We start from the raw sequence: 14905 nt of genomic DNA, 5'->3' as shown, positions 1-14905 counted from the left end.
ATTAAGGGTAGGGGGGAGTAACTGGGGGGCGTCGGGGAGGAGTTCCCACAGCAACAGGATGAGGGAAAAGCAAGTCCTCACTTCTCTGTTTCCTGCTGTTTCCCAACCTCCCCATTCACCCACCTCATCCCGACCCTCTGCAGGTGCCAGAGTCCTCAGCAGCCTCCACCCTCTACCACACAGGCCTCACTGGCCTCCGCTGCTCGGCGCCCCACAACAGTGCTAGACCATGAGTGACAGCCTTCAGTCAGGCTGCCCATCCAAGAGCCTCCTGGGATGGGGAGCCAACCCTGGATCATCTCACCTGACGCTCAGTGTGTGTGCGTGTGTGTGCATGTGCGCGTGCGTGTGTGCAAGGGGGTGAGAGTCTGGCAGACCATGCGTCAGCCTGCTCCTCTTAGCCTCCTTTATTTAATTAATGTTATTTATTTGTGGAGCTCAGTTGTTGGGGGGAGACGCCCTCGCCTGAGCCCGCCGTGGTCACTGCATAGCCTCCTTTCCTTCTGACTTTAGACGCCCCCCCATGTCAGACCTCAAGCTCCTCCCTGTCAGCTGCTCCCAGAAGGGAAGGTAGCCAGTGCCTGGGAAGAGAGTACTTTTTCTTCCTGTCTCACTCCATAATCCATCTCCTCCTACGCTGATGGTGAGCAGTTCCTAAGCACTTTCTGGGACTAGAAAAATGCTAGATGTCTACAAAGGACCAGAGATGTCCTGCCAGTGTTGGGCCTATGCTCCCAGTGAAAAGAGCCCTACACTTCACTTTCTGGACCTCAGATAACCTCTTTTGGCCTCTTGGGCTCCTTTTCAAGGACTTAACATGACCTCACCGACACAGCCCATGCTCTTCGGCTTTGGCAAGAACTTGTGGCTTACCAACTCTGCTTCTTGGCCACCTTCCCAACCTTTGGATGGGAATTGTGAACCAGACGGTTGCTGCCTCCTCAGGACCTGCAGAAAATGAAACAGTAATGGAGACAACATGGACAGTCATCAAAGGAAGTCCCTTCTCTGAGTCCCTTTGTTTCTGTCCCCTTGGAGAAGTAACTTGGGTCAACAAGTGATCAAGCCAACTGCCCATTTTTGAGATGCTGCTCCTTCCTGCTTTGGTCATTTTCCTCTGCAGCTGCCTGGATCCCAGTTCATAGTGGGAGGAATCAATGTCATTCTCCCCCTGGCTACGCAAAGGTATTGGAATCTGTTGCTTCCCCCTTCATTTAGCACAGGCAACAGAGACCCAGCTTTGCTTATTACTCCTGTTTCTGCATCACATTTGTTGAGCACTATTTTGTTGAAAACGGATCCTTTCTTCAGCATTGTGAAAATTGGTCCCTACGGAAGTACTCCCCACCTCCTTCTGTGACATCCCAAGATGTCTCCAGGTATCTCAAGTAATAAGTAAATTTCTACCAAAAAAAAAAAAAGAGAGAGAGAGAGATGAATTTTCATTGATTTACTTTTTAAGTGTATATTTTGGTAGAGGAGTGAAGAGGTAATCATGAAAGAAACAAGTGATTTAAGATCTCAAAATGCCCTAAGAGTGGGAATCTCTGGTTCCCAGAAATATAAGGATTTTAGTCATTGGGAGAAAAGCATGAAACTGATGGAGCTGCTTGAATTTGGTGAGTGGGAGGTGGGGGCGAGGGGTGGGGGCTGATTACCTGGTTCTTCTCTTTCCATCAGGAAGTGGACCCTTCTTGCACAGTTCAAGTTCTGCTCTAAGGACCAAGCTATGGTCTGGTTTAATTCAATGATGCTGTCCTTTCTGCCATAGTTACTGGACTAGATGGTTGGACAACTCAATTGCCATTTACTCCTGTCCTTCTAGGAAGTACCATTCTTCATCAGAGCCCAAGAGATTATTTGAGACTCAGGATTCAGATCAGAGGTTTGGCTGTGTCTGGGACAGGAATTATGTGTAGAAATCCCCCAGGTGGCCTGGACACCGGGGGACTTCATGCCTACATTGAGCAACCTCTCCCGCTGACCTTTCTTGTTTGTGGATGAAACAGCACGTGTCACCCCCATTCATCACTTGGACACATCGACTGCATCATCTGGTCACTTGACTCTCACAGTCTTAGAGCACAAAATACCCAGTTCCACCACCCCCAGTCTGAGGGCTGGGCCCGAGGTGTGTCAGAGGAGGAGCTCTTGCCTGCGGCTTTCTGTACGTGTGTTATGTGCGTTTGTGTGTGCGTGTTTGTGTGTGTGTTTACCTCCGCTCTACACTCGGGGGACACTCTACACTCGGTGTAAGATATGCTGGGAACAGGACCACCGAGGCGGTTGGATCTGTCTCTCTGTCTCTCTCCTTTCCCTTGTGATGTATCAAACATTTGATTGACAAAGTGAAGGCCTTGATGAGGACCAAATTTCCATGTCTGTTGCTATGGTCTTTATTTAGGACAACAGTGAATGCAGTGGCCCATTCTTGTCACTCTATACATATGACTATACGGGGACATATGTAATATATAAATATATATAAAAAAAGTTACCCTCCGTCTCCTTGGCTTCAGATGAGGCCACTCTGTTGAGCTGAAATGCACCTGCAGCTTGGTGCTGCCTGCAGCCTGCAGCCCAGCCCTGCTCAAATTAACACAGTCGATAATAAAGGAATGAGTATCGTCACAGAATTGGTTGACTGCCTTCTCTTCCCTTTGTTCTTACTTATACTCTCCTATGCACTTTCTCCTTTTTCTTCCTTGTTTTTCCAAGCGGGGTGGGAGAGTATTTGGAGCTCAACGGCAGCTATCAGGACCTTGGAGAAGAACGGGCTGCTTAAAAGGGACTCCTCTGCGCAGGAGAGCTGAGAAGCAGGTCCCAGGCTCTGAAGTCTGTGCCAGACCCATGGCAACAGCTGTTTGTGTTCTGGGCGAACGGTCCCCACCCCATTCGTTCTGAGCTATTAGCAGATGTCCAAACAGCCTAGATGTCCAGATTAGCTGTCGATATCCTCTGACAGCTCTGCTCCTGCATTGATCAGCCAGGAGAGATGAAAGTGCGTAATAATGTGTGTAAAGCACATAGATGTGCCCAGCACATGGTGGGCACTGAATTAAAACAGTTTCAAAGACTAACATCCCATTGGGCTCTCTTCCTAAGGCTTCTTCCCCTCCTTCTGGGTTCTGGCTGTTGGTTCCCTGGAGCCGGGAGGTCTTAAGGGAAATGAAAAGTAGTTGCTACTAACAAACACAAAGCCCCTGACTCCCAGGGGAGTGCTGTGGTTGGCCTGGTGCACGCAGCAGGTTTGGACACTGACACTTCTCCTGGAGGGGTGCCCTGCCCCGAGGGCCAGGCCTGGAGTGGCTCTGCTATTTGAGATCTGCCAGGTGCTGTGTCAGGCACTTACCCCATGCACACTCACTTCATCCTCCCACATGGAAGGTATTGTCACTGGTTTACAGACGGGATTTAGGAAAATGAACTAACTAGGCTAAAGACGTGTGGTTAGCGACGAGGCTGGATTTCCCCACTCTAATGCCCGCTTTTTTTCCTTCCGGGCCACCCCTCGAGCCCAGCCGTACCTTAAGAAAACTGATGGGCACCCTGTGTGTTTTATAAGTAGTGAAGGCCAGGGACAGAAGGGCAGTGGTCGGAAATAAAACCAAATCTTCAGAACCTGAACGTAGAGGTCCTCTTTTAAAACCACTCATTTCGGGGCGCCTGGGTGGCTCAGTCCGGTAAGCGTCTGCCTTCAGCTCAGGTCATGATCCCGGGGTCTTGGGATTGAGCCCCGCATCGGGCTCCCTCCTCAGGGTGGGGGGAATGTTTCTCCCTCTCCCACTCCCCGTGCTTGTGCTACCTCTCTGTCAAATAAAAAAATAAATAAAGCCACTCGTTTCTCCTGTCAGCAGTGAGGTCACTTGTATGGCTGACATCGGTGGATTTCTAGAGCTTCACAGAAAAGCCAGAGGGTAGGAACTTTCCCTTGGTGCCCAGGTCTTTTGTTATCTGTTTGTTGATAAAGAAGCTGCCATGTTTCACTTCTTTCTCCAAGGCTGGGCACCTGATCTCCAGAGGCTGGGGTGTGTGTTAGTTGAAGCTCTTGGCCACTACTAAAGGTTCATTTAAGATGGCTTGAATGAAAAGTGTGCCACGGACCCCAGGGGCAAGGACAGAACCAGTCCTCGGGAATAATCGAGTACCGGGCACTCAAACACCACAAAGACCCTCTCTAATTCACCGACCTTCTTTCCGTGTGGGGTTCGTGCTTGCCTCGGCTACTCCAGTTGGTGATGTAGAAAATACATCTGCGGGCACCTGGGTGGCTCAGTCGTTGGGCGTCTGCCTTCGGCTCAGGTCATGATCCCAGGGTCCTGGGATTGAGTCCTGCATCGGGCTCCCTGCTCAGCGGGGGGCCTGCTTCTCCCTCTCCCACTCCCCCTGCTTGTGTTCCCTCTCTCGCTGTGTCTCTGTCAAATAAATAAATAAAATCTTAAAAAAAAAAAAAGAAGAAGATGAGCAGCTAGCAGCAGCTCATCCAGAGAGACTGCGAATCTCAGTCCCAGTGCCATATGCAAGGGAATGTGATCCCAGTTCAGTGGTTTGGGTCAGGTGGATGAAACATGATATCTGATCAAGACCTTTGAAAGTTCTGCTGCTGTAACCATGTGTATGGAGGAGGGGTGGAAATAAAGATTTTTCTCAAGAAAGATGGTGGGGGTGGCAGTGGGGATGCAGTATGCTCTGCACAGCCAACAGAACAGCCGTCCATGACCAGTGCATCCATCACCCACGAAGGCTTAAGAAAGGTCGCCCTGGGGCACCTGGGTGGCCCAGTTGGTTAAGCGACTGCCTTCAGCTCAGGTCATGATCCTGGAGTCCCGGGATCAAGTCCCACATCAGGCTCCCTGCTCTGCAGGGAGTCTGCTTCTCCCTCTGACCCTCTTTCCTCTCGTGCTCTCTGTCTCTCATTCTCTCTCTCTCTCAAATAAATAAATAAAATCTTTAAAAAAAAAAAGTTTGCCCTGGGCTCATCCTATTATTCTGGCTATTCTTCTTACAACGTGGTCCAAGGCTCACCTGCATCAAAATTAACACCCTCAGAGAGTCTACTTCATTAGGTCGAGGATAGATCCATGGGGTAGACACGATAGGTTGTCTTTCCAATGTCCGTTCTTCCTTTCTTCCTTATTGACAAAAATTGTTCAAGGAGAGCAGTGTACCCAGCTAAAAATAAGCATATTCCTAGACTCCCCAGCTGTAACAGGTGGCCATGTGACATGGTTTTGGCTAAGCAGACGTAAATGGAAGTCGGTTAGGAATTTCTGGAAATGTTTTTCCTCTTCCCCTTTCTTCTTCCTTCCTAAAACTCACATGTACCTCCTGGAAGTGCATTCTGTCACTGAACAACCATTTATTGAGCACCTGTTACCCATATGTTCATCCCAGGCATTGTTCTAAGTGCTGGGAATACAGGAGTGAATGGAATAAACAGAAGCCCCTGCCCTCGCCGCCCCTCCGCCTCGTGCGTACACTTTAGGGTGGGGAGAAAAAGACATTGAACAAGAAAAACACATTGCATGTCAGATGGTGATAGTGTGAGCAGAGAAGGGAGACGGGGGTTTCCCAGATAGTTGGGGTGGGGCGGGAGGAGTTGCAGTTTTAAAGCCTTTACTAAGAAGGTGATATTTGAGCACATTTCTGGAGGTACGGAAGTGGACTCCAGGAGAGGAAAGCAAATGCAAACTTCGTGGGTGGGAGTATGTCAGGCTTGTTCAAGGAGCAGCCACCATATTCCCACCCTGAGGCTGCGAGCACAACATGTAAAGGCTGATGGAGGGGAAGACACGGAGAACCAAGTTCCTGATGACGTTTGTGCTGCTCTACCAGCCTGGGTCTCTCCGCTTCCGCATTTATAATGGCGGCAGATGGGGGCGCCTGGCTGGCTCAGTCGGTGGAGTGGAGCCTGCGACACTTGATCCCGGGGTTCTAAATCCAAGCCCCACATTGGGTGTAGAGATTACTTAAAAATAAAATCTTTTAAAAAAAGAATGGTGGCAGACAAATCCCTACAGGTTTAAGCCAGTATTAGTGGGATTTGCCAGGAATTTGCATTTGAAATGAGCACCTCCAGGTGATCGCAGTGAATACTCACTAAAGTGTGAGAATCTCCTTTCAACCATTTGCAATTCCAAGTCACGCTCACAGTGGGCCTGCCCTTCAACACCTGCCGGCACTGGGATCCTGGGCTTGTGTAGACACCAGGACCATGCACAAGGATGGTAGAGGAGGAAGGCTCAAAGCCACTCGAGGCCCCTCAGAGCCCCTGGAGCCCCTGTACTCAGTCATGCATCATTTTTTCTTCACAACTGGGTAGAGGGAGGGGTAGGGTGCTACCTCCTTTGGGCTAGAAAACCAAAGTGATTATTTGTTCACATCCAAAGCTCCCACTTGCCAATAAGCAAATGTAGACCCAGAAAAGGAAAATGATTTCTCAAAGTCACACAAATGGTTAGCAGGTGAGATGGGCCTGAAAGGCATAGGATTTACTAATCTAATTCACTGTTTATATTTTCTGTGTGTGTTGATTTTATTCTTATTTTTTTTTAAAAAGATTTTATTTATTTAGTCATGAGAGACAGAGAGAGAGAGAGACAGAGAGAGAGAGAGGCAGAGGGAGAAGCAGGCTCCCAAGGAGCAGGGAGCCCAATGCGGGACTCGATCCCTGGACCCTGGGATCATGACCTGAGCCGAAGGCAGACGTTTAACTGTCTGAGCCACCCAGGCGCCCCTGTTTTATTCTTATTTTTTAAATAACTTGAAACTCATAGAACAGTTGCAAGAATTGTACTAAGAACAGCCATATATACTCTTGTTTTTTTTAAATGTGTTTGTTTGTTTGTTTAAGTAGGCTCCATGCCCAGCGCAGAGCCCAATGCAGAGCTCAAACTCAAGACTGAGATTGAGATCTGAGGGGAGATCAAGAGTCTACTGCTCAACCGACCAAGCCCCCCAGGTGCTCCTTTAAGATTTTATTTTTAAGTAATCTCTACACCCAGCATGGGGCTCAAACTCACAACCCTGAGATCTGGAGTCACAGGCTCCATCGACTGAGGCAGTCAGGCACCCCACCCCCTTAGTCCATTCTTGACCTTTGCACCCTTAACATTTTTCGTTCTTTCAGGCCAGTTAATTTGTGGACTACCCCTCAATTAAGGTTTGCTGTTTCCTCATGATTAGATCCAGGTGAAGCACGTGACGCTGTGGCCTTCTCACTGTACCCCATCAGGTGGCAGGTAATGACATTGCTTTGTCCTGTTACTAGTGACCTTAACTTTGATCATTTATTAAAGCAGTGTGTCGGGTGCCTGGGTGGCTCAGTTGGTTAAGCGGCTGCCTTCGGCTCAGGTCATGATCCTGGAGTCCCAGGATCGAGTCCCACATCGGGCTCCCTGCTCAGCGGGGAGTCTGCTTCTCCCTCTGACCCTCCCCCCTCTCATGCTCTCTCTCTCTCTCTCATTCTCTCTCTCAAACAAATAAATAAAAAATCTTTAAAAAAAAAAAATTTAAAGCAGTGTGTCTACCAGGCTTCTCTGTTGTAAAGTAATTCCTCCTTATCCTTTTGTAATGAATAGCATTTTGTGAGGAGATACTGTGAACTATGTAAATATCCCACTCTTCTGTTTCACTCACTAGTTTTAACACACATTGATGTTTCCTGCTTGAATTAATTCTTGTTATACGGTTGCTGAATGGTGGCTTTTTAATTCCATTATTTCTTCTGCATTTATTAGTTGACATTAATGTGAGAAACAGCTTTCTCTTCTCATTTTTTTTGCTTGTTTATATCAATGTGGCCTCATGGATTCCTGTTTTATTCAATGGGTTATAATCCACTATTGTCATTGAATTCTATGCCCAACGTGGGACTCGAACTCGTGACCCCAAGATCAAGAGTTGTATTTGTTTCGATGCTCAAATTATGCCAGATTTGGTCAGCAGCAGTGCCTTCAAGCAGGCTTCTGTGTTCTTTTGAAATATTCCCTTTCTTCTTTGTGCACTTCCCTACTTCATGGCACAAAAAAAGTGTTCCAGACTCACCCAAGAAAACCCAATTCCTTTTAGTGGTGAGTTGTGCCCTTATTATTAATGGTGGTCTCTACTCCCAGACTCTCAGTGCACAGAGTTTGGAAATATATACACGTTGTATTCACATAGTCCATTCGTACAGTTACAATTGTATCTACCTTATATCTGTCTAATCATGAGTTCACACCAATTCCTCCACTTTCTTTCTTTCCTTTTTTTTAATAATTCAATTTCTTTTTTTTTAAGATTTTATTTATTTATTTGAGAGAGAGAATGAGAGATAGAAAGCATGAGAGGGAAGAGGGTCAGAGGGAGAAGCAGACTCCCCGCCGAGCAAGAAGCCCGATGTGGGACTCAATCCCGGGACTCCAGGATCATGACCTGAGCCGAAGGCAGTCGCTTAACCAACTGAGCCACCCAGGCGCCCTCCTTTTTTTTTTTCTTAAGATTTGATTTATTTATTAGAGGGAGAGAGAGCACAAGCAGGGGGAGCTGGCAGGCAGAGGGAGAAACAGGCTCCCTGCTGAGCAAGGAGCCTGACGTATGACTCGATCCCAGGGCCCTGGGATCATGACCTGAGCCGAAGGCAGATGCTTAACAACTAAGCCACCCAGGTGCCCCCAATTCCTCCACTTTCAACCCAACATCTCAGGCTTGGTTTTGGTGTTCCCGTTTTTCATATTTGTAACTCCTTTCCCTGACAGATGAGACACCTGCCTCCCATTAACCCCAGTGTATTTACTTATTTGCCCAATTCCCCTTGTAGGGGGCTAATTTCTTGACCCCCCCCCCCCCGCAGGACTGCCACCATGCGGTTGCGCTCCTCCTGTGGGTATCCACTTTTGCCACGCCCTGCTCTGCAGCCATGCCAGGTGGTTTTTTAACTGAATCCCTAAGGAAAGGAGGGAATAAAGAAGGACAAGGGGAGAGACATATTATATTTGAAGCAGGAACCCTCCTCGATTTTACATCCCTTTCCATGTGCTGTAGCAAATTTCCAAAAGTATAAGACGAGAAAAGCAAGGATGTAAACTGACCTTACCCTAGGGGTTTACAAATAAAATAGGTGTGAATGTTAAGAGCAAAAAGCCAGGGCACCTGGGTGGTTTAGTTGGTTAAGTGCCTGCCTTTGGCTCAGGTCTTGATCCCAGCTTTCTGGGAACAAGTCTCAGGGCAGTCTCCCTGCTGAACAGGGAGTCTGCTTCTCCCTCCTCCTGTTCTTGCTCTCTCTCTCTCTTTCCCTCTCAAATAAGTAAAATCTTAAAAAAAGCAAAGAGGGGTGCCTGGGTGGCTCAGTCGTTAAGCGTCTGCCTTCAGCTCAGGTCATGATCCCAGGGTCCTGGGATCGAGCCCCGCATCGGGCTCCCTGCTCAGCAAGAAGCCTGCTTCTCCCTCTCCCACTCCCCCTGCTTGTGTTCCCTCTCTCGCTCTTTTTCTGTCAAATAAATAAAGAAAATATTTTAAAAAAAAAGAAAAGAAAAAAGAGCAAAGAGCCAGCGTGCTCATCGCCCACACTGAGGCCCGATGTGCCCACACGGGCTTCCACCTGGCACTTGTCCCCAGTGGGGAGGTAGTGGTATTAGGGACCCTCCCTTATGTTCCCAGACAAGTCAGTCAACAACCTGGGCCTCAGGACCCTCATAGAAAAGGTCAAAGTGATGACCTTTCCCTACCCCACCCCCTCGCCAGCAGTTACTGATCATGAGAGACACCAGAATTTTATAAAGAATAAAGAACCCTATGTTATTTTTTTTTTGAAGATTTTATTTATTTATTTGACACAGAGACACAGCGAGAGAGGGAACACAAGCAGGGGGAGTGGGAGAGGGAGAAGCAGGCTTCCCGCCGAGCAGGGAGCCCGATACGGGGCTCGATCCCAGGACCCTGGGATCATGACCTGAGCAGAAGGCATTAGCTTAACGACTGAGCCACCCAGGCGCCCCAAAGAACCCTATGTTATTATTATGGTTGTTCTATCAGCTAGGATATAAGGTCAGCTGCCTAAAGGCAATCCACAATACCTGGGGCTTAAACAAGATAGAAATTTTACTACTCCCTCACATAGTATTATGGGTCTAAGTGGACCAAGGCTAGTTTGGGGACTGATAGGGCTGTTCCGTGGGACTAGAGACCAATACTCCTTGCATATTGTTGGTTGAACATCTTTAGAGTGTTGTCCTTGTCCACGTGGCCGACATGCTCACCACCGTATCGGCTTTCCAGTCACTGGAAAGGGAAAAAAGAAGTAGAGGGCACGCCCTGTTCCTTTACAGGAACCTGGAATTTGCATAATCCTATTGGCCAGAACTTTGCCACACCTACCTTCAAGGTGGAAATCTGTCTTTATTCTAAGAGGCTAATTATCAGGGATTTTATTATGGTACTATTGCATGTATTGGCCCTGTTCCTGTTCGCAGGGTATGCCCTGTATTCTTTTTTTTTTTTTTAAGATTTTATTTTTAAGTAATCGCTACACCCAATGTGGGGCTCGAACTCACAACCCTGACATCAAGAGTTGCATGCTTGGGCGCCTGGGTGGCTCAGTTGGTTGGGCAGCTGCCTTGGGTTCAGGACATGATCCTGGAGTCCCGGGATCGAGTGCATCGGGCTCCCTGCTCAGCAGGGAGTCTGTTTCTCCCTCTGACCGTCCTCCCTCTCATGCTCTCTCTCTACCATTCTCTCTCTCTCTCAATAAATAAATAAAAATCTTTAAAAAAAAAAAAGAGTTGCATGCTCCACCGACTGAGCCAGCCAGGAGCCCCTGCCCTGTATTCTTTGGGCTTTTCATAAGGGCCTCTACAAAGTCCAGGTGTGTCTCTGCCAGGAACAGCAGAGACAAAGTTTGCAGGATTTGGACCTTATACAATTTTGGGGAGAGGAAGGAGAGCGCTTATTAAGAAAAAGAACAAATATTATGAAACAAAATTAGATATCAAAGTGAATATTTGTTTAAAATGAGAAAATAAATCACAACGTATTACACAGTTTAAGAGCTGACAAATACCACATTGCAAAATTTAGAAAAATAATACAATATTGGTATTATTTAAATACCTGACAGACCTCTCTAAAACTTTTTGCCCTGTATTTTTCTACTGTGCATCTTTTGGATGCCTCTGCCTTTGACAGCAATTTTGTAATGTTTTCTAGCCAAAAAATAGAAAAATAATTCAGTCTTTCTCTAATTGAGAGTTTAGAAGTTTCTTTCCACTTCAAATCTTTATCGGTAATGTCATGTAAATTCTTAGAATTATGGTTAAATTTGGGAAAACCTCTATCAAATTTCTTTTCATTGGGTGCCTGGGTGGCTCAGTTGGTTGAGCAACTGCCTTCGGTTCAGGTCATGATCCTGGAGTCCTGGGATCGAGTCCCACATCGGGCTCCCCGCTCGGCGGGGAGTCTGCTTCTCCCTCTGACCCTCTTCCCTCTCGTACTCTCTATCTCTCATTCTCTCTCTCTCAAATAAATAAATAAAATCTTTAAAAAAAATTTCTTTTCATCTATGAGCTATAAGATTTCAGGGTATTCCAAGTTGTGTGTGTGCAGTAACTAATCTTAAACACTGTTTGAAATAATGCTTTTTTTTTTTAAGATTTTATTGATTTATTTGACAGAGAAAGACACAGCGGAAGAGGGAACACAAGCGGGGAGTGGGAGAAGGAGAAGCAGGCTTCCCGCGGAGCAGGGAGCATGATGTGGGGATCAATCCCAGGACCCTGGGACCATGACCTGAGCTGATGGCAGAGGCTTAACAACTGGGCCACCCAGGCGCCCCAATAATAATGCTTATTAACCAGTTTGTTGACAATGTTCTAATTGTGATGGCTTCATATGAATTTTTGGCATTATTTGCACATGTCAGTATCTGTGGGGTTGCTGAAAAAATACAACATGTACACAGATGTCCTAGCTCTTTTAGTATGGCTACAAGATTGTGCCTGTAAACACAAGAATCCCGATAAATTCTCTTCTGCACAGTTTCCATCAAAAAAGAAAAATAATGAATTTTATGCTTATGATTATTTTTTTTTAAGATTTTATTTATTTGACAGAGAGAGAGCACAAGCAGGGGGAGCAGCAGAGGGAGAGGGAGAAGCAGACTCCCCGCTGAGCAGAGACCCTGGGATCGTGACCTGAGCCCAAAGGCAGATGCTTAGCCAACTAAGCCACCCAGGCGCCCCTATGCTTATGATTATATACACTGTCATGTACATTCCTAACAGGAGGGAATTTCCATTTTGATCAGGCATTGCAGAGAACCCAACAGTCCAGTTACACTGTTTTGCACATCTGAGAGTTGGAAGAAATTTCTGCAGACTAGCTTTTGGCTCTGTAAATGTCAGCCTTGTCTCTCCTTCACTACCCACCAACGTCTGGTGCCAGACACTGCATGACTCTTCATTATCCATTTATAATGTCTGGCCTTGCACCTTCACATTTTGCTACCAGATGAGTTGGGAGTGGATGATAGGCATATTCCTGGCAACCATTCCTGCACTAGGTCAGCAAGCAATAATGTATCTATACATGCATGTGACTGTGAACCATACAAATAGATCCCACTAAACCAAACTAAATTTGTCTCCAACTCAACTTCTCTTTAGTTAGATCTCAAAAATGCCTGCAGCCATGCCATGAAGGTATGAAGGAAGTGGGAGTAGAAAGAGACAGTGGTTTAAGTAACTCCAGTAAAAATATCTTTTTTTTTTTAAGATTTTATTTACTGAGAGAGAGAGAGAGTGAGCGAGAGAGAATAGGAGCAGGGGAGGGGCTGAGGGAGAGGGAGAACAGACTCCCCGCTGAGCATGGGCTGGATCCCAGGACCCCAAGATCATAACCTGAGCTGAAGCGCAGAGGCTTACCCGACAGAGCCACTCAGACGCCCCTAAAATTTCTTTTAGAAATTTTTTTAAAAAAACAACTTTATTTCTTAATTTGAGAGAGAGAGAGCACAAGCAAAGGGAGAGGGAGAGGCAGACTCCCCGCCGAGCCGGGAGCCCCACGTGGGGCTTGATCCCAGGATCTGGAGATCATGACCCAAGCCAAAGGCAGACGCTCAACCATCTGAGCCACCCAGGTGCCCCATCTTTTAGAATTTTTTTAAGGGACATATGACCATATAAATACATTGTTAAGGCTCCTCACTGGGCCCTGCAAGCAGGGGTGTCCTAGGGTTTTAAGCTTCAGCAGCTTCAGAATAAATTTTCCTCAGTCCCTGCAGCCATAGGGCAGAGCTTTTAAGGCAAAGTGATTCAAGTTAGAAAGCAACCTTGCATTCCCCTTTGGTACCTTAGCCCTGGTTTTTCTGCCCTCCCCTCTTTAGCACTTCACCCCCCAACCGCCATTCCAAAGACCACTCTACTCCGGATAAAGAAAACGTAAAGAGGCAAGTATCCCCATGGAAAAATTGCTTAATGTGAAGCTATTTTTTTTGTTTGTTTATTTATTAGGTTTTTTTTTTAGTAACCTCTACACCCAATGTGGTGCTCAAACTCACGACACCGAAACCAAGAGTCGCATGCTCTTCCAACTGAGCCAGGCAGGTGCACCAGAAATTAGTTTTTTAATTATAAAGATCAATACCTGCCAAGTCAGAAAATTTGAAATAAATAAATAAACATACACATACATGCACACATATACACAAGAAATTAAGCGATACCTAGACAAATAATTTTAATATTTTGATCTATGTATTTGGGGGACTATTGAGAACGGGAAGCTAAGAGCTGCCCAACCCACTCCGGGGCTGTGCTCAGTTCACAGGCTGCCGTTCATGGCAGGCGGACCTTCTCCAGCCCTCGGGGGTGGGGGGCGGCCGAGCCTGTGGCAGGGGTGAGGGGTGCGCATGCGCAGGCCCTCCTGCGCACCCACACAGGTATAGGCACCTGGCCACGCATCTGGTACCGTGTGGAGTGTGTTCTCTTTGGCTAGCACTCTTCTTTCCGTGATGCCCTTTGAACACATGCTTCCTCACCCAGCCATCTGTTTGGTCTTTCTCCAAAGGGGAGGATGAACAATTTCTAGAGCTACATATTCATACAAACGTTCATTTTTGATGCCCAGTCTGTGTGACCTCCCTTTCCTGAGCTAGTGCCAACACTGGATTGTAGATGATTAAATAACATCTTTATTTAAAAATAGGCATAAAGTCTGATGACACAATTAGGCGGCCCCCACAGAAAGGAATCTAAGTGCATAGAGCTTCCATTCCTTCCTTCCTTCCTTCCTTCCTTCCTTCCTTCCTTCCTTCCTCCCTCCCTCCCTCCCCACCTCTCTTTCTCCCCCCCTCCCCCACCCCAGTCGGTGACCCACAGGGGATAAAATCGTAATTTAAAAACAAGACAAGAATAAATTAAAAAAAAAAGATTTTTTCCCTATTTTTGAGAATGTTAATACATTTTACTTATGTACATTTTTAAAAAGATTTTATTTATTTATTTGAGAGAGAGAGAGAATGAGAGATAGAAAGCACGAGAGGGAAGAGGGTCAGAGGGAGAAGCAGACTCCCCACTGAGCAGGAAGCCCGATGTGGGACTTGATCCCCGGACTCCAGGATCATGACCTGAGCTGAAGGCAGTCGCTCAACCAACTGAGCCACCCAGGCGCCCTATGTACATTTTTTAAAAAGATTTTTATTTATTTATTCATGAGAGAGAGAGGCGGGGTGGGGGGCGCAGAGGGAGAAGCAGGCTCCCAAGGAGCAGGGAGCCCGATGGGGGACTGGATCCCACGACTCTGGGGTCATGACCTGAGCTGAAGGCAGACGCTTAACCATCTGAGCCACCCAGGCGCCCCACTTATGTACATTTTCAATGAGGAACTGAGAAGATAGAACTAATAGTTAAATATATTTTTAAAAAATCGGGCT

General features: G+C 46.9%; 1 protein-coding gene across 2 annotated transcripts in view; it reads left to right on the top strand.

Moving 5' to 3' along the window:
* The window catches only part of KIF3C (kinesin family member 3C), a 35252-nt gene extending 32616 nt beyond the window's left edge, over positions 1-2636 (top strand). For both annotated transcript variants that reach the window (XM_028099617.2, XM_028099616.2), the window contains exon 8: positions 144-2636. In XM_028099617.2, coding sequence (XP_027955418.2) covers positions 144-237 — 94 coding nt within the window. In that variant the 3' untranslated portion in view covers positions 238-2636. The remainder of the gene's footprint in view (positions 1-143) is intronic.
* Positions 2637-14905: the final 12269 nt, after the last annotated feature.

This window comes from Eumetopias jubatus, unplaced genomic scaffold, assembly GCF_037043125.1.
Source record: "Eumetopias jubatus isolate StellerSeaLion01/CBP00866 unplaced genomic scaffold, mEumJub1_p1.0 scaffold_9, whole genome shotgun sequence".
NCBI lineage: Eukaryota > Metazoa > Chordata > Mammalia > Carnivora > Otariidae > Eumetopias > Eumetopias jubatus.
Note: the sequence above shows the minus strand (reverse complement) of the source record. Positions and strands in the feature narration are given on the sequence as shown.